Below are 27,974 nucleotides of genomic sequence, written 5' to 3'. Positions count from 1 at the left end.
GATATTAGTTATCAATTTAAACAATATTTTTGAATATAATAAATTATTAAAAATATAATACACTGTCAAGTGATGACATGCAATTATTTCAAATATAATGAATTAAAATGTTTCAAAATATTTTTGGACGTGATGTTTTGGAAGTGATCATTGAATATGTGAGGCTCTCGTGAAGAAATCTGGTATAATTTTTTGTTAACTTATGTACATATCTACCGGAATATTTTACTACATGATAATAACAATAATAAAAACATGCATAATATTTTCCATAAACTATAATATCTGCATGAAAATCATAATAAACATCGCATAATAATTATTTTCTATATGCGGAATAAAAGTGAATCTTGATAGAATAATGTAAGAAACGCGACTACGACTTTATCGGTGTTGATTGTTTAGTACAATTCTATATACTGTTTCAAAAGTGAACGCTTTACCGGAATGCTTCCTTTTCCACAACGCTATTGTATAGTCCTCCGCTTGAGCACACATAATCGTTACGTAGCAACGCGTCGATCTAGCCACAATAGACTCTTCGTTCACGCCCAACGAAATGCAGCCTTTATCCAGAGACAATGGAGCTGTTACCAGATGCGAACTGTTGGTTCAATATAATATAGAAAGTTTCATTATATTAGATAAACGGAATATTTGGAGATTATTCACGAATACAAACGACTCAATTTTTTTCCTATTTATATATAAAAAAAAAAAAAAGAAAAAAGAATATTCTGCAAAATAAAATATAAAATTTTAATTGTAATTTTTGAGGTTTTCAATAAAAAAGAAATTTATCGGAATAATTGCTAACAATAAGACGATTGACAACTGTGTACTGAAGTTATATGAAATAACAAACTGCATTATGCCAATTCTAATAGATTGGAATAATAATACCTCTCTATGGACAGAAATGTACGTATAATCAACTTGATATAAATTAACTAATTGTGAAATGCCTGGGTGTGATCATTACTTATCAATGCATATAGTTAACCGCAATCAATAATTGTGGCCAATAGTTCAGTATACCGATCTAACACTAGCTGAATGATACGGGACAGTAGGCGCCCAGTTGGTGATCAACCGCCAGTCTGATCAGCATAGAATTACGGTAGGAGTTCCGGAAGTGTGTAGTAACAGGCTGTACAATACATCGCCTTGGTCCGCAACAATAACAGTAACGTGCTTTGTAGATCGAGAACAATGTTATGCAACTTGGAGACTGTTCGGTAAGTTAAATGTATCTGTCTTTGGGTGGTCCAAAACCTACTCCAAGATAACCTACACGTATAGACTTTATGGCTGGCCAGAGCTTAGGCGAGAAAGTGTTTCACATTATATATATGTATACACATGTGTGTGTGTGTGTGTGTGTGTGTGTGTGTGTGTGTGTGTGTGTGTGTGTGTGTATGTGTGCGGTGTGTATACTATATATATATATATATATATATATATATATATATATATATAACTGTAAAGTTCTTGTGTACTCAAGGGTGTAGTCTGCACACGTATAAGTCTTCTACATGAGCAAATCGTGTCGTTGGCCAATATTAGTTGCACACAGGGACAGCTCTGGAGTTAGCTGGATTGTGAACGGACACGTTTGATGTCTGCTGTGAAATTCTGAAATATATTTATTTGGTGCAATTTGAATTTTTTAAAACGTTGTTTGCAGAGTTTTATTAATTTTTTTATGATTTTTATGATTTTTTAATTATTATGATCAATATATATATTTATAAATTTAACAAGCTTAATTAGCAAAATTATATGTAAAAATACATATATGATATATGATATATAGAAAAAAATATCATATGTAAATTATTATAAAAAGGTAGCAGATGATTATCAAATGTTAGTAGCACTGAAATATTTAAAAGATGTTATACTTTTCATCGATGTTTTCAATATTCAATGCTCTAGAATCAATACAAGAGTGTAGTATCCCAATACTCATTTGCAATGACTGCTATCTCATTTTTACTGTCAAATCAATAATACGTTAAAGTCTCGTTGCGTTTATGGAGAATATTTCTCTCTAATGCGACATGTTTTAAATATTAAATATTACAGTTATGCATTGATGTTTCACGAGTATTTCGAAGTATCTCGCGTTACAGTGTGTCAGATATAGTATATTACGCAAACTTTTCTGAACGTAAATAGGAAATGTTTGTAACCTCGATGTCGGCGGGACACGGTAAAATGCGTGATGTTTAAAGACCGCGCTCCTAGGCGGTGCTTACAATTCGTCTCTGAAGAAATTTCCTGACTATTCCCAGCAGGGATAAGCGAAACGACCGGAATGATCGTTTCCGCACGGCCGTGGATCACCGGGACGCTGTCAGAAATTGCACAAAACGTTAAGCTTCTCCAATGTATATCGAGCGCACTTTGCGTAAACCGCGTGCGGTTCATATTTCAAAAGATAAACAAAAACGTTCGGAATTGAAGCACGATTGGATTTGCTCCGAGTTTTGCACATTTCGCTTGTTGCGATAGTGCGAATTATTTTGCGAAGCTGAAACGCCGCGCGACCTAGTGATAAACCATCGCGATTTTATTTCGATACGCCGTTGTGAGTTATATAACTGTAGACTAGTATATTTCCAACGTGACATTCAACACGGAATATTATTCTATAGATGAACGAGCGGATGCGCGAAAGAGAGAGAAAGATGTATAGAAAGAGAGGAGAGAGAGAAATTTATAGCCTTTTACTATCATATTGATTAGATTTACTGAGATTGTATCTTTTAAGTATTATATGTACATTGTCAATATGTTCACAACATATTCTTGCTCTTTATATTTTTTATTTCTTTTATGTCTCTTGTTCAGTTTTGACATTAGTATAATATTTTAATCATTTTCTATAAATCATTTTTTTAATTAAACTATTTACTTATACAAAATTATGAATATCACTTTTCTGTGTTTCTTCAATCAGGAATAAAAATTAGTTGTATTAAGCATCATATACATATATAAACATCTATATTAGATCTTTATTATATTATTTTTATGTTCTTGTATTAATATTTTATGTTTTTGTACAACTTTCTGTAACCATCATTATTACTATATTCTTATTTTTTTATTCTTTTATATATTTTTTTATCTTACATATATAATTAGAATCTACAATGCTTGCAAATAGTAATATAATAATATAAAATAAAATAATATATAAATATAATAATATAAAAATATAATAATATAAAAAAATATATATATTTTATTTAATAAAAATAGTGCATATACGAATTGTTTATTACACATAAATACAAGATTCAGAAACTTGAATAAGAGAAAGAATTGATAAAAGAAGCGATACAAAACGAAATTGCGAATCCGTACGACACTACCAAAGTTCGATATATTTCTTATAGTTTCATCTTGCAATATTTATTTGAAATTTTGCGCATAATGCATTCATGTATGATGCAGCAATGCATTAGTAAGTGAATTAATGTAAGCGGAAACATGATAGGTAACTATTCATAGACGGAGTATACGTAGCCTTTTCCGTCCAATGTGTATAATGTGAAGTATATGTGCTAAGTATTTCATATACACACACACACACACACACACACACACACACACACACACACACACACACACACACACACACACACACACACATATACATATGTATTTCATATACATATATACATATATACATATATACATATATTCACGTATAATATATCTTTTTCTAATTGTAATATATCTTCTGTGAAATTTGACTATATGTGCTATTGAAGATTAATTGAAATTTGTAATATAATACTAATCATATATTATTATTATTATAGATTATACTGTTATTATCGTTCATGCAGATCCTATTATTGATTAATTAATTAAATATACAATTAATTAACTAATCTGTTTAATAAAACGTCTAAAATTGTATTCAGATCAAGCAAACAAATATAAAATGAATGAATCCATCGTCACCGTTCATACTTATTACAGGAAATTCTTTATTCGTATTTATTCGTAAGTGCTTGCCTGATTTTGATATAATCTAAAAAGTATTGCTCGTGAAAAATAAAATAATCGACTTTTATCAGTGAGAGAAAAAGAGGAAAACATAATAAGAATGAAATGAACAACCGCAAATGTAAACTGGACGAGAAAACATGGCGCTACAGGAAAGACAATCGTAAAAGGATGAATAAACGTGCGAAACGAGGCGCCTTTTAAGAAAGGAGATCGCTGTTCGATCGCTCGAGCTTTTGTGATTTTCCAACCGGAAGAAGATCAGAAAGCAGAACGAGATCTGCGCGCGGGGATATTCTTTCATGGAAGTTAAGTAACGAAGCTTCGGAGCCATATCGATGTAGCCGGAGGTTACTGTCCTCTTTCTTCTACAGTATCGATAGGGATGTGTTCCGACTTTCAAGTACCGTAAAGAAAGAAAAAAAAAGCTATTCTTAATTGTGTAGGAGTTACAAGAGCTAGCTTATGATATTTATTATTTTGCTAATCCCTAAATGTTTATAAAAATATATTGATATATATTTAATATTCATTTTTTAGCTTGCATGCATATATTTAACGAAATCTGCGAATAATACAAACAAAAGAATAATTATATTTATATTATTTGTTGTAATCTTTTTGGTAAAGCTATTTACAACGTTAAAATTAAATAAACATTATTCTAATCTTATACGGAAATAAAATAATACGGAAAATAATGAGGCGAAGAAATTCTTTGTTATTTCACAAAACTTCTTTTTGATGTAAGATATACACCTTTCTTTTTAAACTTTAATTAATTTTATAAAAATCTCATACAAGACGACGTTTGTGCGACATTAGACATTCTTTCATCGTCATCGTGAAGGGTGAACTTATCGAAATTCCTTTTATATTTTTACGTTATATGAAGAAGCACATTCCAATATCAAATTATTCGTAGGAAAATGTGAGTCGATTGTAAGACGAACGTGTGAAAATCAGGATGTGCCTCGGAATACCGAGTGCTTTTTGGCATGTAAGCTCGCAAAGGCGAATGCATATGCGTCGAAATGGAAATGCTTCTTCAGGAATCGCATATGTTAGGAGATACCCGGCGGCTTACGAACTCGATCTTGCATGCTTCGTACTGACTCGGGATCATGTCTTATCGGATTTTTTGTTTTTTCTCCTGTCTTTCTTCCCCGTGACAAAACGTCACATGGTCGTCTGTGTGAATCGAGCAAATCTCTGTGCGATTGGCTGGAGTTACGCATGGAATTCGATTACCTCGGGTGAAGCTGAGTAAAGAGGATCGTCGGAGTGGCGAGAGCCATGAATGACATTGAATTCCATATAGATTGGCAAACAGATGGGAAGTAGATATTTATTATTCTGGAACATTGAACAATATAATAAATCGTAAATATTGTAAAATTATAATTATAATTGCTGAATTTTTTTCTGTACTGAAATCTATGAAATAAGTTATGTTTTATATAAATACAATCAAATAAAAGTATAAAACTTACCTTTTACATTCATATCAAGAACTTGAAGAGACAATGATTTATACGAGAATTACACATATTTTTTAGATTATTTTTTTCATGATTTTAATAGAGTTTATCATTTAAGAAAAAGAAGGAAGGAATTAAAAAAAATATTATTTCCATATAAGATGGCGATAAATCAAAGTATTCTTTATTTTGGGGAATTAACGCAATGTGTCATAAATCGTATAGTATTCTTAGTTCTAATCCTCAAAACCAAGTGTGTGCGACTGGCAAGAACGAGATAATGGAATAGAATAGAATTACGATTGTGCCAATGAAAACAATACCACAGTGCATGTGCCGCACGATGCCGACGTTCCATCGTAGGTAGAAATGTGCCATTTGTGTTCTCTATAAACTGGAGTGTCACACATTTTCATAAATCTACGAATTTTTCAAAGATAGCTGCGCAATATATTTTATACTATAAAATATATGTTTAAAATATTGCGTAACATCTCATACTTTTTTTGATCGTTTATTACTCCATAAAATGTAACATATTTTAATATTGAAATAAATAAATATAATCAGTAATATTATTTTAAAAGGAATATTATTTTATTTAATTATTTTTTTCTTAATAATCTGAGATAATTTAATAGTCAATTATGATTTAAGTTAATTAATTTCTCATTAAATGTTTGTCGTTTGTAAGACAATATCTAACAAAGCAATTCAGTACATATTTTAACGATAACAAGAGGTTTAAAAAGATCTAAAATATTTAGATCTTTTTTCAATTTTACATAAATATTTATTTGTTAGAACTTAGAAACGTATTTTAGCACCTACATTATGCGAGAAAAATTTTTAACAGAGAATAAATTATGGAATGTATTATGGAATGCACGGCATTTCTTTGCGTATGAGATATGTGAAAACGCGTTTTTGAGATATGTGAGGACGCATGCAAGAATCTGTACACGGATTTCGCGTTTCGAAAAGTGGAGTCTAGATTTATCTGCCATGCGACCCAACAATAACGGGCCCACATAAAGGCGAGCGATATCTTATTTTCTACTTTGCTCCAGTTTCTCGTATAATCCAATATACCCTCTTTACGTTGCTGTAAAGCATTGCCATTCCCAACGGCATCCGTTTTTTTTCAAAAGCTTTTGTCTTTCTTAAAGATTGATTATTTTTTTCCTTAAAGCATAAAGTTAAATTTTAAATGATTTTAAAATTTATTTATGCTATTTTAATAAATAGATGTTTGAATTCTAAAACATAAATAAATCTAACAAACTCTTTTTATTGATATTTATACAAATTTTACAAATTTTACTTAACAAAATGTATTTGAATATATATTTTCTAAACTAAATTATCTTATTTTATAGCGAGATTTAATATTATTGAATTTAAACTACATTTTATTTTACATAAATAACAGTTAATTTTCATGCCTCATGAGATTAGTAAAATTATAAATACTATTATTTTATGAAAATATAAGCTATTATATTATGTATATTAAATCAGATAATGCTCGTACTGAAATTCTCATTGCCTTACCTTTACTAAAGAAATATAGATAATGGATGTTAAGACTTTGAGAGACGGATTTTGAAAGATCTACCCAGTGGCGCCCTGCACTAAGTTCTCTTATTTGTAGAATCGTATCATGACAACGAATTTATCCTCGAGGCGACATCAAGTGTAATGACCGCAGAAAACACGATTCGCTACTTTTACCGTGTACGCGCCTAGGGATTACCCGATTTATCTTCTTTATTCGGCATTCTTGAGAACCACCGAGAAAGAAGAGCATAAGAGTACACGCAGCCCTTCAATATTACGATGATACGACAGCAGGACCTCCCTTCGGTGTGTACCAGTGTCTCTGGAGCTCGCTTTTGTCTTATTGAATTTATCGTCTCGTCGGGTCTAACTTTGTATAGAGCTGCAGCCAATAGCGGGCCACCCTCTCGCTCCATCGAATTACTCGCGTTCGTCGGAACGAGAAAGGGTGGTGGAGCACGGGAAAAGGTGGCGTAAAAGCGTGAGATGGCACAGCAAAGGCAAAGAAAAGGAGAATTTAAGGGCGGCCAATTTATGGGAAGCTACGACAAGAGAAGTACTATTTCTTAGATAAGGAAGCATTAGTGAGTGAGATCTTTCGTGCTGTTGCTTATTTGGGGTCGAAGGAAAACAAAATTTACTGGTCAATCGAACTACGACAAATTATTGACGGTTTATCGCATTTTGTGTTGGCCTTTTGTGTATTATAGGAATAGGAATAATTGATATGATTAATTTTATCGTTATGATCGCTTATTATTTATCGTTATGGCTATAAGTATGCAGTTAAATATTTAACATCAGTTATTATTCATTGGACTTATAAATTGATAAAAGATTAAGAACATTTAAATCTGAAAAAGTATGCAATTGCCTATTTAATTCACTATTAATACATTATATTGCAAAAATCTTTATATTTTTACGAACAAAGTTTATTAATAATTTTTGAAAGAACTATACAATTTTTATTGTATAAATATTATATATTATTACAGTAAATAATACATAAAATTGTATGACATTTTGAGATATGACATTAAACGAAACTTTTTTTATTGTGTCAATATTCTGCGCTTTTGATTTATGCTCCTTCTTTGATAAAAATATTATTATATTGTTTAAGGTATAACTGCGAAAGTATTTCAGTATAATAATCTTAAAACATTACGTTTTGCCGCGCTTAATAAATTCATTGCACAAGATTGAATTGCTATGATAATCTTGCCGTTCGCTATTTCGATTTCCAAAGATTTGTCTTAATATTCATGTCGTTTTATTCGAGAATAGGAAATCAAAGAATCCCTTGATACGACACGGCACGCCGTGGAAATCGCGTTTTTCCTTCGAGATAGACAGCTCAGGGCGACCTTTGTTGGCTCGTAATAGAGCAATAAAACGATCCAAACGAGCACCGCCTTCGTAATAAGAATTTCTTAACTTCTAACGAACACTCTGAAAACGCGGCTCGAAGTTTGCGCGTCGGAAATTTGTGCAGCGACGAGTGACAACACTGCGAATTTTCCGCACTATGCTATCAACATAGAGGCTTTATTATGATGTTTAAATTCCAAATGGCAAAATCTTGACGTTATTTATTGCGCTTGTGACGAGTTATTACCGTGAAATAAGGAATAAAATAATTGAAAATACGTTGAAAAGATTGAATATTTCTGTTGAAATTAAACCCAGAATAATTAATTAAAAAGATTAAATATTTGTTTTTTCATGTTTACATTTTAAAAATATCAAAATACAAAGTTTATAACATGAAATATTATTCTAATTAATAAATAATTTGCTATAATTTATTATGACATAGAGAATGAGAGAAATAGCCATATTTGTAAACAGTTTTGTTAATGTAGAGAGCGACAAAATATAATCTCTTTTTAAATATCTGCTTTTTATAATTCTATATAGCTTAAAGTAGTGAATTAAATTTTATGACTTTCCGAGTTCAGTAACTTATGGCAATTTATTCGCTGGTACTTAGGTCATAAATAACAGTTCCTTGGTTGTAACGTTGGTCGTTCTTGATGTCGTGGTAAAAGAAATGGATATTCAAGCGCTTTAATCGTTTTTCTAGTTGAATGACCGACATTTATCCGCGCTCACTTGAGAAAAGATGCTGTAGGTGGATCAGACAGTAAAGAGAATACAGAGTAGTAAAAACTAACTGTATCTGTACAAGGGTTAAAATGGTATCTAAAGGAATGCTTTTCTCTAGGTTCATTTCACAGTTTTTAGTTAACTTTTTTAAATTTATTGCTCTTTCAAACCTTGAACTTACATTAACGTACTCTAAAAGAAAAGTTTATAGTCTAAAATTTAGTTCGCTGCAATTGTTAGATAACAATTTAGCTTATTTAATTTTTGTGTAAATGTCAAATGTAAATGGACATAATTAATCTAATGAGATGGTAACAATAATATAAATATTAATATGTTTATTTATTTATTTTATTTATTTATAAATACAAAACATGCAAAATTCTCTGAAAATTTCTGAAAATTCAGCAGCAATGTAAATATATTTAGATTTAGATAATATTTTATTTAAGCAAAGGAAAGTTATGTATTGAAATTTGAAAATATTATACACTATTTCATATTATGTAAAATTGAATTATGTATCTTGAAAATAATCTATACGAAATAATCTATATTAAAACTGAATTGAAGCATTCAGTTAATAATGTCGTATATGTATATTAATTATAACAAGCACACACACGCATACACATACAAGTTTTGATAATATAATATTGATAATGATTATCAAAATAAATATAATATTATGAAAGTAAATATAAGAAAAGGAAGAAAATGAAGAAAAGAAAGAAAAGGAAGAAATAATGTGGACTTATGCAGTCACAAATAATTTTGCTTATTTTAATTATGAAATAATAATGTAATGTAATAATGCATAAAATATTTTTAAAGTAAAATGGGTCATCTGTGTTATTTCTATCGTTCTATACCGAATGATATTTACCAAGAGCGATATTTACTTGAAAACAAAAGCATAAGAATTATGCAAAGATAAGTTATGAAATTCGAGATGACATGCAATCAGATATATATACATACATGCGAATTTGCATGCAAAGGCATTGATAATGTTTGCCATAAGCTGTCAATGTCTATCGATGGGAATTCTGCGAAAGTTCTTGGGAGAAATAAAACATCACACAATCTAAATGGAGAATTATTATCGTGATATTATATTTACATGGCTGTTGCTGTAGTACATTATATATAAGGCATTATGTAAATGCACCACCGACAAATGCAAATCGTATGCATACGGCATGTGTTCCTATACTACCGAAACTGTTCGGTTAACCACTTGACATCGTTGCTAGTATCAGCCTGCCGGCTGTATTATTACCACGTGTAAACGCTTACGATGGTCCCATAGGCACCATCATTCCGACTCTAATTGCGAACCAGCCTCGAAGGAAAATTAGTTCTATTCAACGAATGTATTACTGGCAATCAAGGAAATACTCAAGGAGAAACTGCACAATGCAGTTCAATTTATCATACAAGACTATGAGAAAAACTTGAATAATTTTATAATAAATTTAATAGTAAAGTCATATCCAATAATTCAATAATAATCTTACAAGAAAGCATTAACTTTGGCATTGGTGCAAACAATCACGCGGTTCATCTTTCAATTTTTAGTTAGAAATAAAGATTGTAACGAAATCCATCTTCCGTGCAGTTGAGTGACTGCAATTTCGAAGAAAATTATGAACACCATAGTTCTCTTTAATATTGGAACTTCCTTCGAGAAACATCACGGTGGCGTAACTTTATTCGCTGAAGCGTGGAAAATTCTCGGAGAAGAAAAAAGAAAAAAAGTCAATAATGTCTAGAATGCACATTCTTATGGCTTGTCCTCTCTCCTTAGTATATTCTTTCCTGTAATCTCGAGCGTATCTTCTCGTTTTCTCGTATTATCAACTAGATGAGGTTATAACTTGCTTTTCGGCTTCTCGCCCGTTTTTCAGTTATTCCCTTTACCGACGCTGTAACGGCGTCTCAAACTCTCTTTGCTGTTGCATACTCCACCGAAAATTCTCTTTCAGGTTTTATCGATCCGACCTCAAAGAGCTTTGCGCAACGCGTGTTTGTGTCGTCCTGTGCATAAACTATTAGTCTTAGAACAGTGTTGCTCCTCGACTTTGTCGACAACTTTCTGTTCTACTCCTATTCTCATGTTTTCTCTACAAAGCACTCTTATATTATTTTATGCGATTTTGCTTCTCTTGCACTTTTTCATTTTTATAATATCCATTTTTATCTCCATATTACTTGATGAACTTCAGTTTCCAAGAAGTCGAGAAACTCAAAATTGAAGTCATACGTCTCAATCAATTCCTTCATCCATCTCCTATTTTTCTTGAAATCCAATGAGATTCTCGCTGAAACTCAATCGCAGTAATTCGCGTCTTCCTCAAGTTTTCTCACGACACTCAAATTTTTTTTACTGGAAAAGTTGCGTAATCAGAGAAATATCGCAAAGATTTCCACTTTCTTGGTAATCACGAAAAGTTGTAAACAAAATTGGATAGCCGTAGTACAGTTGATTCGTCTGGATACGAGTTCCTATCAAGACTCTACAGCCGGCGATCTCGACGTTCCGGGTTATTTCGCTCGATATATGCATTGAATGAATTCTTGATTGAATATCGAATTGCGGTCCAATAGGAAAGAAATTGAAATCACCGGTGATTGCTGAGCTATCAAGTGATATCACAAATACAAGGATACGGATCATATCCTAGTAAATGTTTAATCGGTCTTCGGAGATCGAGTTTCTGTATTTTTCTTTCCTTCCTAATTAAACCTCCGGTTGTTATGGATTGAAATTTATTCGATATTGCGACATTATACATAGATCACCTTCCAATAACCTGATATTTTTATAAGGAAATTATCTTTTACTTTATACAAATACATTCATTCTATACTTGAAAAAATAAATTAAAAAATTATTATTTATTGAAGCATTGCAAAATTTTTTAAAAGAAAATGTTGTTATATCAAAATAAGGATTATATAATTATTTATTAAGAGAAAAATTGTTTTCAATTAATAATAACTATTTTAATATAAATAATTGAAATAAAAATAAAATTGTGAAAAGATAATGGCTAAATTGAAAAGAAAATACTGATGTCGACATAAATAAATGGCTAAATATATTGGCATTGAAGAAGTATATATTTTGTAATCATTTACATTTTTTTTAATATCAGAAAATCAATATAGAATTTTGGGTTGACCGTAATATTAATTACGCTGATGTTGCTTAATCGGAATTCCGATTATTGGATTGTCATTTATCTGAGACACTGGTTATTCGATACGACAAATGCATGTTGTATATTTCGATAATGTACTGATATTGAAATATTGACATTGACGTAAAACTTAACGACATACATTTTCACGATACGGATGACTGATGACAGCTGGATATTAGAAACGTCTGATAGCGATTGTAGTTAATTTAATAATTGTTATGAGCGAATTATTATTAATTAGTCAGAAACTTTCTTTACTAAACATTGATACTTAAAACAATGTTTATTTTAGGAAGTAGTAATTGAACCTGAATAAAAATGTGTTTTAAATTACTATTAGGGTGTTGAATTTATAGTGTCCATTTATTAAAGCACTATAATCACTTTCATCGTTATCGTTGGGAACAATCTTAATTAACCTACTGCTACTTAATCATGTCTGAAGTTCGTAATCAGATCTACGTTTCAATTTTCAATCACGTAATCTTTAGCTATATTGTTATAATATCATATCTAAGTAATTTAAAAATATGTGGCAGAGAGAATATAATAAATAATATAATTTATTGTGAAAAATATGAAAAAACATTTAAAAAGTAATGAATGCATCAGCAGCGTGCATAACGAAAAATACGTGCGATATTAGTCGGATTGGAGTGAGCTGAGGTCGCTAGCATCAAAAAAGTCTGACGAAGTATTCCATACAAAAAGGAAATTTCTGAAACTATTACGATTGAATATATTTTACTACATTGTTCATGTTAAATTCGGTTATTTTCTCTTTCCAATTTATTACTTCACATTGCGTTTCACAATGCAGTTTCTGCCTTTTTCGCACATCATGGTGTATTTCAAAATTTGACGCGTCTGTAAAAAAACAATACCTGTTAAAATATGCAGGAGAGATTTTTATATTCCAATAATTTTAAGCATTGTTGCTTTAAATATTATTAGAGATAAAATTTAGTCTTTTTGAAAAAATATTTCAATATGAATTAATTCTTTTGATAAATATAAACAAATGGCACAAGAAATGGCTTAATTCTTTAGTAAAAATACCAAAAAAGTTTATTCAATCAATTTATTTATAATCAAAGTGTAAACCTTTCAATCTTTATAAATATTGTGATTGATTTATAAGGTATGTATTGTTTAGATTATTTCAACAAACTCTATATTTGCTCAAAAATGATTATTTTATACATACGTTTATTTTGGAATTACTAATTATTAGAGCAGATATATTAAGAATATAATGGATACAATCACTCTTTGAAATAATTCATTATAGTCCAGTTATAGTCCATTATAGTACAGTATAGTATGTGGTATTTGATGTTTGATATAACAAAGCCGCTTGTTAATTGGATGTGTAATTATCACAAATAGATCGATGGATAGCAGCAGGTACTCCCCTTACATGCCGGTTAGTTGGTATCTTAATAGAGGGTATAAGGGTTCAGAGATACAGTTAGGCCACAGGAATCCGCGACAGCCAATGGTCGATTTACCAAAGGCCATCCATATGGAAAGTGATTCAATATCGCGAAATCTGATACGTAGGGACGATAAACGTGGGTCAAAGCAATACGCGACAGCAAAAATTCAACCGTCTCGTAACTGTACACTTGCCAATATACCCTATGAACCACTCTAATCGCCTGTCGACTCGTTGATTGCCTTCTGAGATGCCGAATATTTCATAAATATTTATAAAGGATTTTATTGTAAAAGATTATAAAGGATTACGCAACAATATAAAAAATAAAGATAACGTTTTTTGACTATGCAACAATAGAAAAATAAAGATAACGTTTTTTCATTGAATCATTAATATCATAATTTTTTTTTAATATTGAAATATATGTAATATTTGTTTACATATAACTAAGAAATATAATCATTAAACAGTTGTGCTTTAATATAAATATTAAATGAACAAATAAAAATTAATATTTACAAAATTTTTAATATATATATGGAGCTCTGAGACATTTCTCTGAATTTAACGAATAATAATCTATAACATATAACTACAACAGAACTAATATATTTCTAAATGCAGCACGTGTCCTAACACGAAAAATGATCCTGCGAGGAAGAATCATTAGACGTTCTCGCGTCACGGTTTAAGACAGTGAACAAATATTTGACTTCGGAAATCGCCTTCTGAAGAAGATCGAAAGAGAAGAGAGAGAACGAGACAAACTTTGGCAATAAACTTGGACAAACTTGACAAGATGAAAGTATCTCGTAAAAAGTTTAAGAAGAATTTATGTTGTAAGATACCGTAGCTGTCACTACGTTGTCTACCCCTATTCAACTCTCAATTACTTCTATAAGAACTAAATCCTTTTATGTCTAGCTGTTTAACTTTCTAAAAGCTCTTTAAAATAATCCATTAATCTGATTTCTCATACATACATTACATATATACATTATTACATTATTAAATTTCCTATCCGCTTAGAAAGTGAATTAATAACTATATTAATATAATATATAATAACTATATTAATATTAATTTGCGATATTATACATATAAATATCAATAATTTCGAATACTATATATGTTAACTGTTAATCATTAAATAAAATCATTATCATTATAACTGTTAAATCATATTTGAAGAATTTTACAAAAATAGTTCATTATTTGGATTAAGATAAACTTATATATTGATGACGAAGCATTTTAATTTTACATTTATTCACATAACACCGAAAAGAAAAAAATTATTTTTATGCAAGTAGGAATGTTCTGATGCGTTTTGATTGAATTCATACCATGCCGTTTGCATTTTACATTTGAATAATTTACATTTGTATAATATCTGCTTGGGATTAAAATTGTTTGCATGTAAAGCCAAGCGCATTATTCGTAAATTACAAATCGAATTCACATGTGACATTAATAATACTAATTCTATTATTACAATTTTCATGCAAATCACTCTATTACCATGTCATTGATTAATGGCAATCCCCGAAAAAGATAACTAGACTTTTAAAAATACGTATCATCATATTGTAGCATATATCATTGCGTAGCATTATATCATAGGTGTTCAAAATATAAATTGCAATCGAAATCAACGAGTGTCTGCGTAGTAGAAACATTGCAATAATGAAATAGCTGCCAACGTATCAAAGTTGAAACAAATGTCATTTTCAATGCAGGTCTGACAATCGAAAAATAAAGCCGGAAGTATCGGCAATATATCATTTTTGTTATCGACAGCACATTTATACCTTATATGAGACGAGTTTATGTGCCGGTTAATGAAAAATCATCTATTGATGATAACAATAAACAAAGTTTCACATATTCTCACAGCTTTTTCATAAAATATCCATAAAAAAAAGCGTAAAAATCATACGTTTAGTTTTATATCTGTTTTAGATCTAAGCATCAGTAATACAATCTTACTCTTGTTTGTCGCCGGAAGTTGGATGATTGAAGTTCGATCAAACTTAAAAAGGCAACCGTAACGTGAAAGAACTAACCAACATTTACGTTTTTATGTTACGAAAGGAAAACCGTGAAAAGCTTTTATGCCACAAAATAGAAACCTACTTTAAAAACATGAAAAATTTTAAAAAGGTTAAATTTTTATGTTATATATTATTTAGATATATTCAACAATTAAATAAAGTTAATCATATAAAAATTTTATTATTATTTTAATATTTACAAGTCAAGATGAAAATTGTTGCGATAATTTATTAAAATTAAAATTCAATAAGACTTTGCTGTGTACTTTATTTTGCTAAAAACAAGAATATTTTATAAAGTTTTTATTTTAAAAATATTCTATCTTTTTAATTTAAATATATTCAAGCTATTATTAACATACATAAAATGTAATAAGCTATTAACATATATAAAATGTAAGCGACAATACAAATAATAAATAATAAATATAATTGTTTAATATAATTTCGTGATTAATAAAGTTAATAATAAAGTTGAGAAAGTTGATCTTATATTTTCATCAGCTATGCTTTTCTCTAAATCGAAAGTTTCCGAAGCTTTTTTTAAATATCGACGATTAGTCGTCGCTAAACTTATGTGAGACCAAAAGTTTCATTCGTTACGGGACTTGGAAGCTCGTTTTTTAGAAGATTAAAGTATTCTTACGAAGTCTGAAAGATGGAGTTGAAAAATCTCTGAAACTAAAATCGAAAAAGGATTCAAAAGAGTTAAATGTTTTCTTCAAATTTCTTTGAAGCGCTTCATATAAATATTATATTTAAACATAAAATTTGTTATTGCTATTTTATTTCTAAATACTAATTTATGTTATAAAATTTTAACAAAATTATATATTTTGTATATACTTAGAATTTTCAGATGTCAAATTACAAGCATTATCTATTTGATTTATTATTATGGTTTCTTATATGCTATTTGTTTATAAAAAATACATACACACACACGCGCACGCATGCGTAATTTAATATTTATTTAAATTTTTTATTTTATTTAAAGCAATTGATTTGTTACACTGACTTCTTTTCTGTTAAACGTTTTATTTTATAATATTAATTTTCATTAATACGTAAAACTCTTAATAATTTAGACGATATTTAAATATTTAATTTATTATTTACAAAAAATATTTAATATATTATTTAGAACAACAATTTTGATTTCATAATAATTAAATCAATATTCTCTTCCATAGTTAAAAAATAATCGTACGAAGTATCATAGTAATTGCTTTATTAATTTGAATGTCACATTCGTTTTTTGTTTTTGTTTTACATTACAAACTATAATTAGCCAACTTAATAAGTTTTAATCTAGTTTTATCACTCCTTTTTATCGTATTTTCCTCACAAAATTATGTTTTAAATTTGCACATACACATTATCTAGTATAATAAAACACATAAAATTAACAATGACAACGTTTTTTCAACAATGATTTTTTTATTCTTTATTTGAAAGGTTTAATTCGCTAGACTTAATCCACAGAAGTGAAATATGTCAAAGCTGCAAGTTCATGAAATTGAAATCTATCCGATTAGTCTTTACAGATTTACGGTATCAACGTGCAGACTCGATTCGTGATAGACTCAATCTATCAGATGGAGCATTTTGCATTCGTGTATGATGACAGGTAGTGATGACCGATCGATCTGTCCAACTCTACTCCTACGGGATCGGCTATTATATATGGCTGTCCATTGCTTCGATGATTTGAATCGCAATTTCTCTTAAAGCAAAGCCTTGCATTATTGAAATTTATGGGTCAAAGATATATCTATAGATTTTCTGAATTGTAACGCCCAATTGAGATAATAGCACAAAAGAGATAGAGTGAACCGGAGAATTAAGCGTCCCTAAAATGAGCTTGTATTTGCCCCGACATCAAATTAGGGCAACAGAATTAAAGATCCTCTTAAAGTATTTGCTTTGATAAGAAATATGAAGGATATTAATGTGTTCTTCTCATTACTGTATTTATATAGCCATTTTATGTATCCGTCAAATTAATTAATAATTTTATTAAAAATTTGAAGCAATAAAATATATGATTGAAAGGAAAATGCAACATATATATTGATAAATTTAGGTTATGAGATTATAAAAAACATAATTATTTTAGATTACAAAAATATTATTCCAAATTTTTCAAATTAACATTTTATCTTTTAAATCTTTTTTATTTCTTATCTAGCATTTAGCTTTTTTGTATTTTCTTGTTTAAATTATTATTCTTTTAATACTAACTAGGTGTAAATTTTTATTTCAGATGCCCCAGGTCGCGATGAGACGACGTTACGGCGGAAGAAATGCGCGTGTACGCGATTGCATCGCATCGTCGCGATGCTGAAGAATTTGCAAGTGTTTTGAATGAAAACACGATATCAAGATAGCATTAAAAAGTGGTGTACTATTGAATCAATTATCGACAAATTGTCGTCTTGTGAGAAAAACGTCGTTCCTTTGAGTAAGAAATTTCGTGCCATGAGGACTGCGTGGATCCTCTCTTTGGTGGTATCACCATTATTAGTGCTAGGTGGTCCGCCGGGTAGCACTATCAGAGAGGGAGGCATCAAAATCGGAGTTGGCAGGGGTACAGCTCCCAAGGGTATAAATGTAGGTAGGGGTAATTCGGCGGTTCGTATTGGTGAGGGTACGAGATTATCGAACTCAACGAGACAGCGATCGTTCTCGACTACCACGACCACCACGACTGCCCCGACACGCTTCACACCGCAGTCTTCAGTGGGAAATAATTATAATATCACTGATCTTAAGGTAAGAACATTTCTTTAAAATAATTTTATTAGAAGAAAATATTTTCAAATCTATCAAAGAATCGTTTTATTAAAATTGAATATATTTGAAAAGAAATATGTCTTATATTTAAAATATTTTAAACATGTTATAATTTATTGCGTTAATTTACTGGAAAAAGTAATTGTAAACTAAATTATAGACTGAGAAAATAATGCACGTGAATGTGTTTTACTTGAATGTTTCGTTAATAAAATATAATTTGTTTTTTGTTGGGAAAAAGTTATCAAACTACAAAATAATTACATTAAAAATGTATATACTAATCAGTAGTATGTTATGCATCTAGAAACAGTTTCACTGTAATTAAAAAGTTCAAAATAGATATGTTATTACAATTATCTGTCAATTATTAAAAAATTATATAATTTAATTTGTAATATTAAAGAAATAAAATTTTTTAATTAACATTTTACTTGAATTTTTTTCTTTTTTTTACAATTCTACAATGATCAGTAGTATGATTTTTGCCTTACCTTCTCTTACGTTAGTGAATTTTTAATTATATAATTTTTAGAATTGTTCTATATAATTCTCACTTTATATTGCATTATACTTTTTCGCAAATTATATCCCTTATTAAATAATCTTTTGAGCTGCCAACTTCATTTAAATGCAGTTGACGAAAAGTTCTTAACGTTTAGGGAATATTCGGCACGGAAATAATTATCTTTAATGAATGTTAATGAATTCGTCGAGTTAATAATTTGCATTATTCGGATAATTACTTCGGTATTTTTTTAACTTAATCGAGACAAAATTCTCAGGAAATCTCTCGTTTCCGACGGATTCATGAATTTTTTCTCAATTTTTCAAACTCGTGTCAGCGCACAATGGATCCAGTTATAGTTCCTGGTCTTTATTCACTGATTGGAGTAAGTACTCTTCTATGCATCGGAATAGAGTGCATAATTATAGTCAGTAGATATATGACTCGTGGTGGATTCATTACCGATAATCGATGGATTACATCACTTCTCTGAATTAAGTCCGTTATTCAAACGATGCAAGAGGGTACTTATTATACCAATTTTTATCGAATTAAAATCGTTGCAGGAGTGAATGGATTTTTAAATAATATCTATAGAAAACGCTGTTTTACATTTCTTTATAAATAATATGTGTAATGAAAAATTAAAGATAACAGATTTCTTGAAATATTTACATATATCAAAGATATAAAAATTATTAATAAATTAAAACAACAGTTACAATTTATTTATTTAAATTATTATATTTATTTAAATATATTAGTATATTATAATATATTTGTTAGAGTAATTGTTTTTTAAAATAATAAATTGGAAAAGTTATTTAATTTTTTTGCTTATATGTTGCAAAGTTTATGTTTATGTTAAAGCGAAATCTTTAACATGTTTGTGCTGTATATTTTAAAATTATGTAAAGATGTTGTATTCAAGTTTTGATTGATTCAAGTTATTGCTATTGATTGATGATCAGATACACTTCTTAAACTTTTTACTTTATCGATATTAATGTCTTTGGTACGTTGCGGGTAGACTGAAACTTAATCCGTTGTCCAGTCTCAGCCTACACATAGATATTCATTCACATCGATCGATTTATGCAACAGGTGCGCGCTAGTCCATTCTTGTGATAATAAAGTGAACAAGATGCCCTTACTGCAATTTTCTGATCGTTTTGAGCACTTAATGCATTATTGATCGTGATGCGATAAATAGGCGACAAGAGAAAATTACAATTACAGTTAATATTCAAGAAATGTTATTGTATTGCGTGATTTCGTATAGAAATGGCAATTTATAAAATATGAGACAAAGAAGATATTAATCGCCTAATTTAATAATTTAGTTATATAGTAGACAATGACGGGATGTGCATTAAATATTATACAATTCATTGAAAGTAATATTTCTCTTATTCTTAAATATAAATATATAATTTATAATATATAAAATATATCTATTTTGTTATATTTTGTTATATTTATTTGTAAAACTTTAAGTATTTTATTTAGTAATCAGGTCAATATCTTTTAAATCAATTCTGATTATAACAAAGAAATATAACTTTATATTTATTATTATTATTTTATATTATTTTTTTATTAAAATTTCTATATTGTAATTATTTAATATTTTACTTTTTACAATATAAGAAAAGAAAAAAATGTTTGAATTGATATAAAGCATAATACTCAATGTAATATGCACCTTATTAAAATCCTTTTATCATATTTGTATAATAAATGGAATGGAATTGTAAATTCCAAATTCTTCGATATGAAAAAGTAAAATGAGTAAAAATAACGATCATTAAGATTATAATGAGATAATATCTACATTATTATTAATATTATTAAATAAATTAATAATGCAACAAAACAATTCTAACAACTCTAGTTTGAATATTGAATTAATAAATAAGAAAGATTAAAAAAATTACGATGGAAGGAAGGAATACAAGAATTATAAGATATAATTTAACTTTATATAACAATAATGATGATAAAGTAAAATAATGTGACGTGTAATGGATGTGTTTTCCAATACAATCGTGCACATGAGGTGTGAGTATGTATCACGACAGCACTTGTTTCTAAACTCGAGCTATTTGTAATGTAGCGGACACGTCAACTGCCATGTCTCGGTCAAAACTTCGCGAAATATCGTTCTGTACAACCTGTTGACGATCTTCCTCACCGTTTGACAGAGCGAGAGCGATTTGTCACCTGACGGACGACGTTCGTTTCCACACTGACTAAAACGAGGCAGAAACGCACGACACACGTCTCTTACAAAATATAACACGCTTCTTACCAAAATTTCATATTTCCTTCGTTCACTTGTGTAACAGGTGGGCATGATGGTGCCGTACAAATCCTTTGGCGTGAGGGAGTACACTAGAGCAGTCACTACCGCCATTAATACGCTACAGAGAAGCACGAGGGGTCCGAGGTTGGGACTTTTTCAGCGTTATGATCTTCATGTCAAGATAGCGATGAAGGAGCTTACACCTAGTCCTACTGGTGAGTATTAATTTAATTTGATTTATATCATTATTATATCCATAAATATATATTATTTAACTCTGTATAACTCTTATTCACACAATACATAGCGTAATAAAATAAATAATATCTGCAGAGCTGCAATCATAGATAATAAATAAATAACTAAATAACTAAATAAATAACTAAATAAATAACTAAATAATGTATATACATAATAAATAACTAAATATATGTATATACAGTTTAAATTTTATATATATTTACAAATATGTATTAATATTTTTTGTAAAGTTTACATTTATGAAAATTTAATATAAATATATGAAAAAATATCATTAAATAATATTTGCTCTCAAAAAATTTTGAAATATTTGCTCTCATTTTAAAAGGAATATATATTTGATGTTACACTAATGACAGTGTTTAATTTTATGAGAAGCATGTAACAAATTGTATTGCAAATGTATTACAAATTGTACTACAAATTCTCCATTAATTTACATATGAGAAAATTATAAAACATACTGCCGATGAAAGAAATCTTTTAACGAGTAACTTTTATCTCTATAATCGTGAAAGAAATTTATGTGCGAAACGGTAAATCCTCTCTAGATTTTTCGAAATTGTAGGAATTATAGGTTCAAGAAGGGAACAGAAAGTCATAGATTGATATCACAGATTCTTAGAGCGAATTTTGTTGGAGACATTGGAGGCTTTTCTGGGGGCTTGGTTTATCAGACAAATCTGAACATTAGGACTTTTCACAAATACTATTCTTTGTACTTGTATGGTACAAATCACCTTAGTCCCGCGATAAAGAGATTCTTTGTCATCAAACAAATGCGAAGCAGACAAATGAGATCGTTTCACAATTTATTATAATTAATTTTTTTCAAAATTTATACGCGAAATAGAGATTATCATTTATAGATTTAACATAAGATTACAGAATAATTTCTATTTTACATGATCTCCTTACATTACAGCATCTATTAGATCATGTAGAATATCTGAATAATGCAAGATAATTAATTGATACATAGGAAGCTAATGCAAAGGAAGCACGCAGCTGATGGAACTAAGATCATCCAAGACATAACATAATCTCAAAATGAATTGAAAATAGAATTGATGCAATGTGTATTATATAAATATTATATATTGAATAGAAAAGTGAATTTCATATGTACTTATACATACGTGTGATTGATATTTAAATATAATATTATACCATTGTATTAGAAAGAACTATATCATGTTATAATTTTTAACTTTCGATGAAAATTTATAACATTGATATTTGTATTGAATATTTTAACATTGGAAATTTTGCGTCAATTCCATAAAATGCGAAGTGAATGAATGTGAAATACAAGCATTCCAATCATTGTGGATTTTGATGGATGAAAGTGCATAAATGCATACATCTGTTCTGCAGTTTGCATACTGATCCGCAGTAACAACTTCATATTCAATTAATTCAGAATGAGATAGGATTATATTGAATCGATGCAAATATTGATTAAAGAGAAAAGTTTTAAGAGATATGAGAAAATATTTAATGTTTAATCCTGATCTTTATTTATTATAAGTACAATTTTGAAATATGAAAAGGGGAGTAACATTTCATGCAGAAAATATTATAATAGAAATTATTAACTACAATACTTTTATTAAATTATCAATCTATGGATCAATCGTGTGATCAATCTAAGGAGATCAACCCGTTCAGTTTCAAAAATAAAAATAAAATAATAAAAATTTATATAAAGTTCTAAAGATAAATGTGAAAATACTTAGATAATACTTCTAAAAATATTTACATTTAATTCTTTATTTTGAACTAATATAACTTTTAAAACTGTAATAACTGTAAGTATAACTTGTTCTAATTTTTATATTTAAAAAACACAAATATATTTAAAAATATTACGCAACACGTATTTTGTAATAATTTATCGCAATATAATATAAATTAAATTGTTTTATTCTTTGAACATTTTGCAAATTCATTATGTGTTAAATAAGTGAGTGATGATTGCTCTTTCGTATAATTCTTATTCGTATTGGCAGAAATTTTCTGGAGCTCATCGAATTTATGAAAAATTGGAATCAGGCTGAAATCGGATGTTTTCATGCTGCCGCGTTCTATAGAAAGAAAGAGAAATGTCGGGCGCAGTTCTACCATGTAAATCACGTTAAAAAAACTGGACGACAGCCAGGCGCCGTTCACACATCACCTCACGCTGCACCATCGTCACGTTCAGTCATTGCCTCGCGCGCTTCCTGAATGAATACATTCAGACCAAGAAATGGTTGTACTACTACTAAGCATCTTAAGTGAATGATGGCAATCACTTAATAACACAGCAACATTGTTTGTCGGTCCATTAAATTTCCGGACAATGAGAAAATTCTAACGCTGATGCAGCGAAAATTAATAGAGCGATACGAAGATACGGTAAAATAATGTGAGCAGAAATTCTACAAATGATTATTATTTTTCAAAGAAATGTCTTATTTTTGCGGATTCTGCTATATATTTTCTTTTGGAGAAATATTTTCATTTGAGAAAGAACATTTTTGGGTTGAACATTAATTATAAATAGGAAACAACATATTTTAATTTTAAAAACGCTTTATAAATTTGAGAAATTTATAGACTTTTAAATTTCTATAAATTTACTTATTTAAGAATCTTAAATTTTTGTAAATTATTTGATACATAAAAGTGTAACGGAAATTTTGCAAAATATCTTTTGTTTTAATAGATCGGAAATAATTGAAGTGAATGACATAATAATAATTATATATAATTTAATTTAATAATTTGCTACTATAATCATAAGTTCCGATTGCTTGAGATTCGTGCGAAGGTTTTTTTGACAGCTTTCTGCAACAGTTATCGGACACTTCTAACAGCACAACCATGATAATTGTATTGGGAAGTAGCGACGGCTTGCCGAAAACCGGAAGTGGTTCAGCCGCAGGGCAAATTGAACATCGCGGTTAAACACAGACACCGCAACGGCTGACATGTGTAGAGTAAATCGCGAGCCACCGCTAGCAGTCACGATCGATATCCGTGCTTCGATATCGCGAAGGCAATTTCCATATGCACGATAACTTTCCTGCACAGCGACGTTCGTTAAAAATGGAAATGGTTAACGTTGATTCGTAACTGATATGTCAAAAAGAAACTACTATCCGATATATGGATAATATGTAGTACAATATGTTGACTAACCCCCAGCGTGAAGAGAATGGAAAGAGAATATATTATATACCCGTTGCAAAAAATGCGTTTATATTAAATTGGATTGATTGAAAATGAGAAGAAATAAAAATGTAAACGTGGAATGATTATATCTGAACAGCAAGATTGTAACATATATGTTAAAAAAATTGAAACCAGAAAAAGATGTGCATATATAAAGCTTTGAATAACATAATTTTGGAAATCTTTTCAAAGTTAATAAAATATATCCGGAAGAAAGAGAAAGAAAGGGAGATGTACCGACAAACTTTCAAGATACGGTTCTATATATTTCGATGATGAGAAAAGTTTACACGACTTCACGATTGTTGGTGCAGTTTTTGAATTACTCGCATATCGACAGCTATAAAGCTAGGTTTGTGTCCAGCAACTAGGTTGCTACGTTAAAATCCATCGGTAATTCCAGCTAGTGTCACTAAGAGAGGTCGCCTGGAGAGAGAGAGCGCTGTTCTTTATTAAGCTAAATGCTCAATTTTATCGGAAACTTGATAATGTCGGCAACGTCTGATCGAGTTGAAGTTTCATCGGTTTAAAATCTTGTTAATTGCCGCATTTGATAGTAGAATGGATAGGTAGTAGAATGGATAAGCTAGCCTTCGTAGAGCTTGCAAGCTGCCGCCATCTGACGAAAAATGACGGAACGTTTTTACTCATTGATTTCGAAATGTTGCAACTTAATTGCAACATTTAAAAATCTATAATCAACTATAATTTTTCAATTTAATATATTTTATTAAAATACTTAAATAAAATATTAAAATTTATAATTTTGTTTGAATAAACTATTAAATTTTAATTGTTTTCTCTAAAGAAGACAATGAAATGAATATAAGCATGGTGTGTGTGTGTGTGTGTGTGTGTGTGTGGTGTGTGTGTGTGGTGTGTGTGGTGTGTGTGTGTGTGTGTGTGTGTGTGTGTGTGTGTGTGTGTGTGTGTGTGTGGTGTGTGTGTGTGTGTGTGTGTGTGTGTGTGTGTGTGTACATAAATATAGCATTATATTCTTAATTTATTAAGATATTCCACGTTTATTTAAATTTTGAGAAATAAAAAATGTTTGCGTAAAATTTATTGTCCATATTTTCTATCATTATTTCAACTAAATAATATGATTATGAAGAAATACTACATAATTGAGAAACAATATTATTTCAACTAAATAATATGATTATGAGGAAATACTACATAATTGAGAAACAATATTGCGCAATTCGAAATTAGATTTGAATTGACTTTATCTAATCTCAGATTAAATCTGACGCTTGACTAAATTACACTAATCACATCAAATTAACTAATTTGATTAAAAATTAGAAACCTATATAAGAACAAAATGTTCTTATAATTTTAATTTTGTTTTTTTATTTTTATTTATTAATCTAGGTAATGTACATTTCAAGTTCTAGAATAAAATAGATATTGTTAAAATATTATTTGCAAATCTAGTTAGTTTCAATTTAATCGAAAATTTTGCGAAATTGCATGTAAAATTCATTGCAATTAGGAACATTAAATATAAAAGAATATTATTAAATGTAAAACATACAGTTGCTTTATTAAAATCCATTTAATTTCATTTACTTATTTTATCGTTATTATATTATTGCAAAAATTTAAATTAAATTAAGGCGATAGAAGAGATAATGAAAACAAACAATGAAAACAAGTATTTTGTTTTATTCAATCTGCGATTATGAAATAAGTAGCGTCTGCTGCGTAATTTTTTAATTTCTCTATATTAAACTTGTAATGTTACGCTGCGCATTAAATTTTATAAAAACTATATATTATTTATATTAGCGACAATTAATTTTTTATTTAGCAAAATTTATATAGTAAGAAAAGTATTGGGACTCTTTATAAGATTAATAATAATATTATTTAATATTACTTAATAATAATTTATTTATTTTACTCGTAGATTTTTTTGTAATGCATCAAAATGGATAAATACGGTTGATCACTTTGTACAAAATTAATTTCTATTTCTTTGCTGAAATTGCAACATTTAAAAATCCTGCTGAAATCCACATGCTTAATATTTTTAATGAGTTACGAATAAATCATTCATAAAAAAGATCGAGAAAAACATTCAAAGCATGTTGCATGCAGAATATAAAACTTTTTCGTCAAACTATTGGCCATTTTACTGAAATAGAAAGTCAAGATACATCCGAAAAGTTCAGAAGCTACTTTCCGGAGATCAGTGGAAAGTGAGCTAGACAGATGATTTCCTTTTGCACCTTTTTCCTATTCCGCACCTTGTTCCACAACTTGTTCCTCTTTCTTTTCGCTACCTAAATTGTTATACCTGTAAATCCAAGCATGCTGATTTATATATCTTTCTCTAGCTACTAAAGGAACTTCGACCTGCTGGTCACGTCTTTCTTACGACATATAATTTTATTTAGGAAATCGCAATGATGTGTGTGTATCAACGGAGAAATATCAATAAAAGTATCAGTAAAAAAGAAACAATAATAGACAAACATATAAGATGTCTTTTATTAAAATATAAACAATATATTTAACTAAGTGTGCTGATGATCATGTCCTGATTTTATTTACAATTAATATATTTATATATACGAATAAATACTTCTGTAATTCTATAATCTACGTGATGAAATTTGATGATCAAGATTTGTGAGCAATTAATCTACAACCAATTTACCGTTCGTGACATCTCCGTTATTTGATTGCATTTACTTCAATCAACGGCAGAGCCTCTCACGTTGAATTAATTTCCTCGAGATATCTGAAATTTATTTATAAGTATAAATGCTTTAGTATTTATTACATAATAGTTTTGCATAAGAAACATAATACATTGAAATACTTTTTCAATCTAACACATTCTTATTTGCATAGTGACATAAATTTTATATACATTATATATGTTAAAAGTAACATAAATTTTATTTTATGTTACTTTTAACATATATAACGTATATATATTAAATTGTTTATAATGAAAACTCAATTTAAAATTAAATTCAAGTATTAAA

The 27,974-nt window shown here is 29.1% G+C and overlaps 1 protein-coding gene and 1 long non-coding RNA gene across 5 annotated transcripts in view; one reads left to right on the top strand and one right to left on the bottom strand.

The window, feature by feature from the left end:
* The window catches only part of Nmdar2 (glutamate ionotropic receptor NMDA type subunit 2), a 162,452-nt gene that overhangs the window by 58,280 nt on the left and 76,198 nt on the right, over positions 1-27,974 (top strand). For all 4 annotated transcript variants that reach the window (XM_011641664.3, XM_011641665.3, XM_011641663.3 and 1 more), the window contains exons 2-3: positions 18,150-18,658; positions 21,536-21,707. In XM_011641664.3, coding sequence (XP_011639966.2) covers positions 18,251-18,658; positions 21,536-21,707 — 580 coding nt within the window. In that variant the 5' untranslated portion in view covers positions 18,150-18,250. The remainder of the gene's footprint in view (positions 1-18,149; positions 18,659-21,535; positions 21,708-27,974) is intronic.
* LOC148935108 (uncharacterized) lies at positions 167-1,510 on the bottom strand. Its single transcript, XR_016140671.1, has 2 exons — positions 1,039-1,510; positions 167-604 (listed from the first exon to the last, which is right to left on the bottom strand). It is a non-coding gene; the product is annotated as an uncharacterized LOC148935108 (long non-coding RNA).

This window comes from Pogonomyrmex barbatus, unplaced genomic scaffold (assembly GCF_055798465.1).
Source record: "Pogonomyrmex barbatus isolate J1 unplaced genomic scaffold, ASM5579846v1 scaffold6, whole genome shotgun sequence".
NCBI lineage: Eukaryota > Metazoa > Arthropoda > Insecta > Hymenoptera > Formicidae > Pogonomyrmex > Pogonomyrmex barbatus.
Note: the sequence above shows the minus strand (reverse complement) of the source record. Positions and strands in the feature narration are given on the sequence as shown.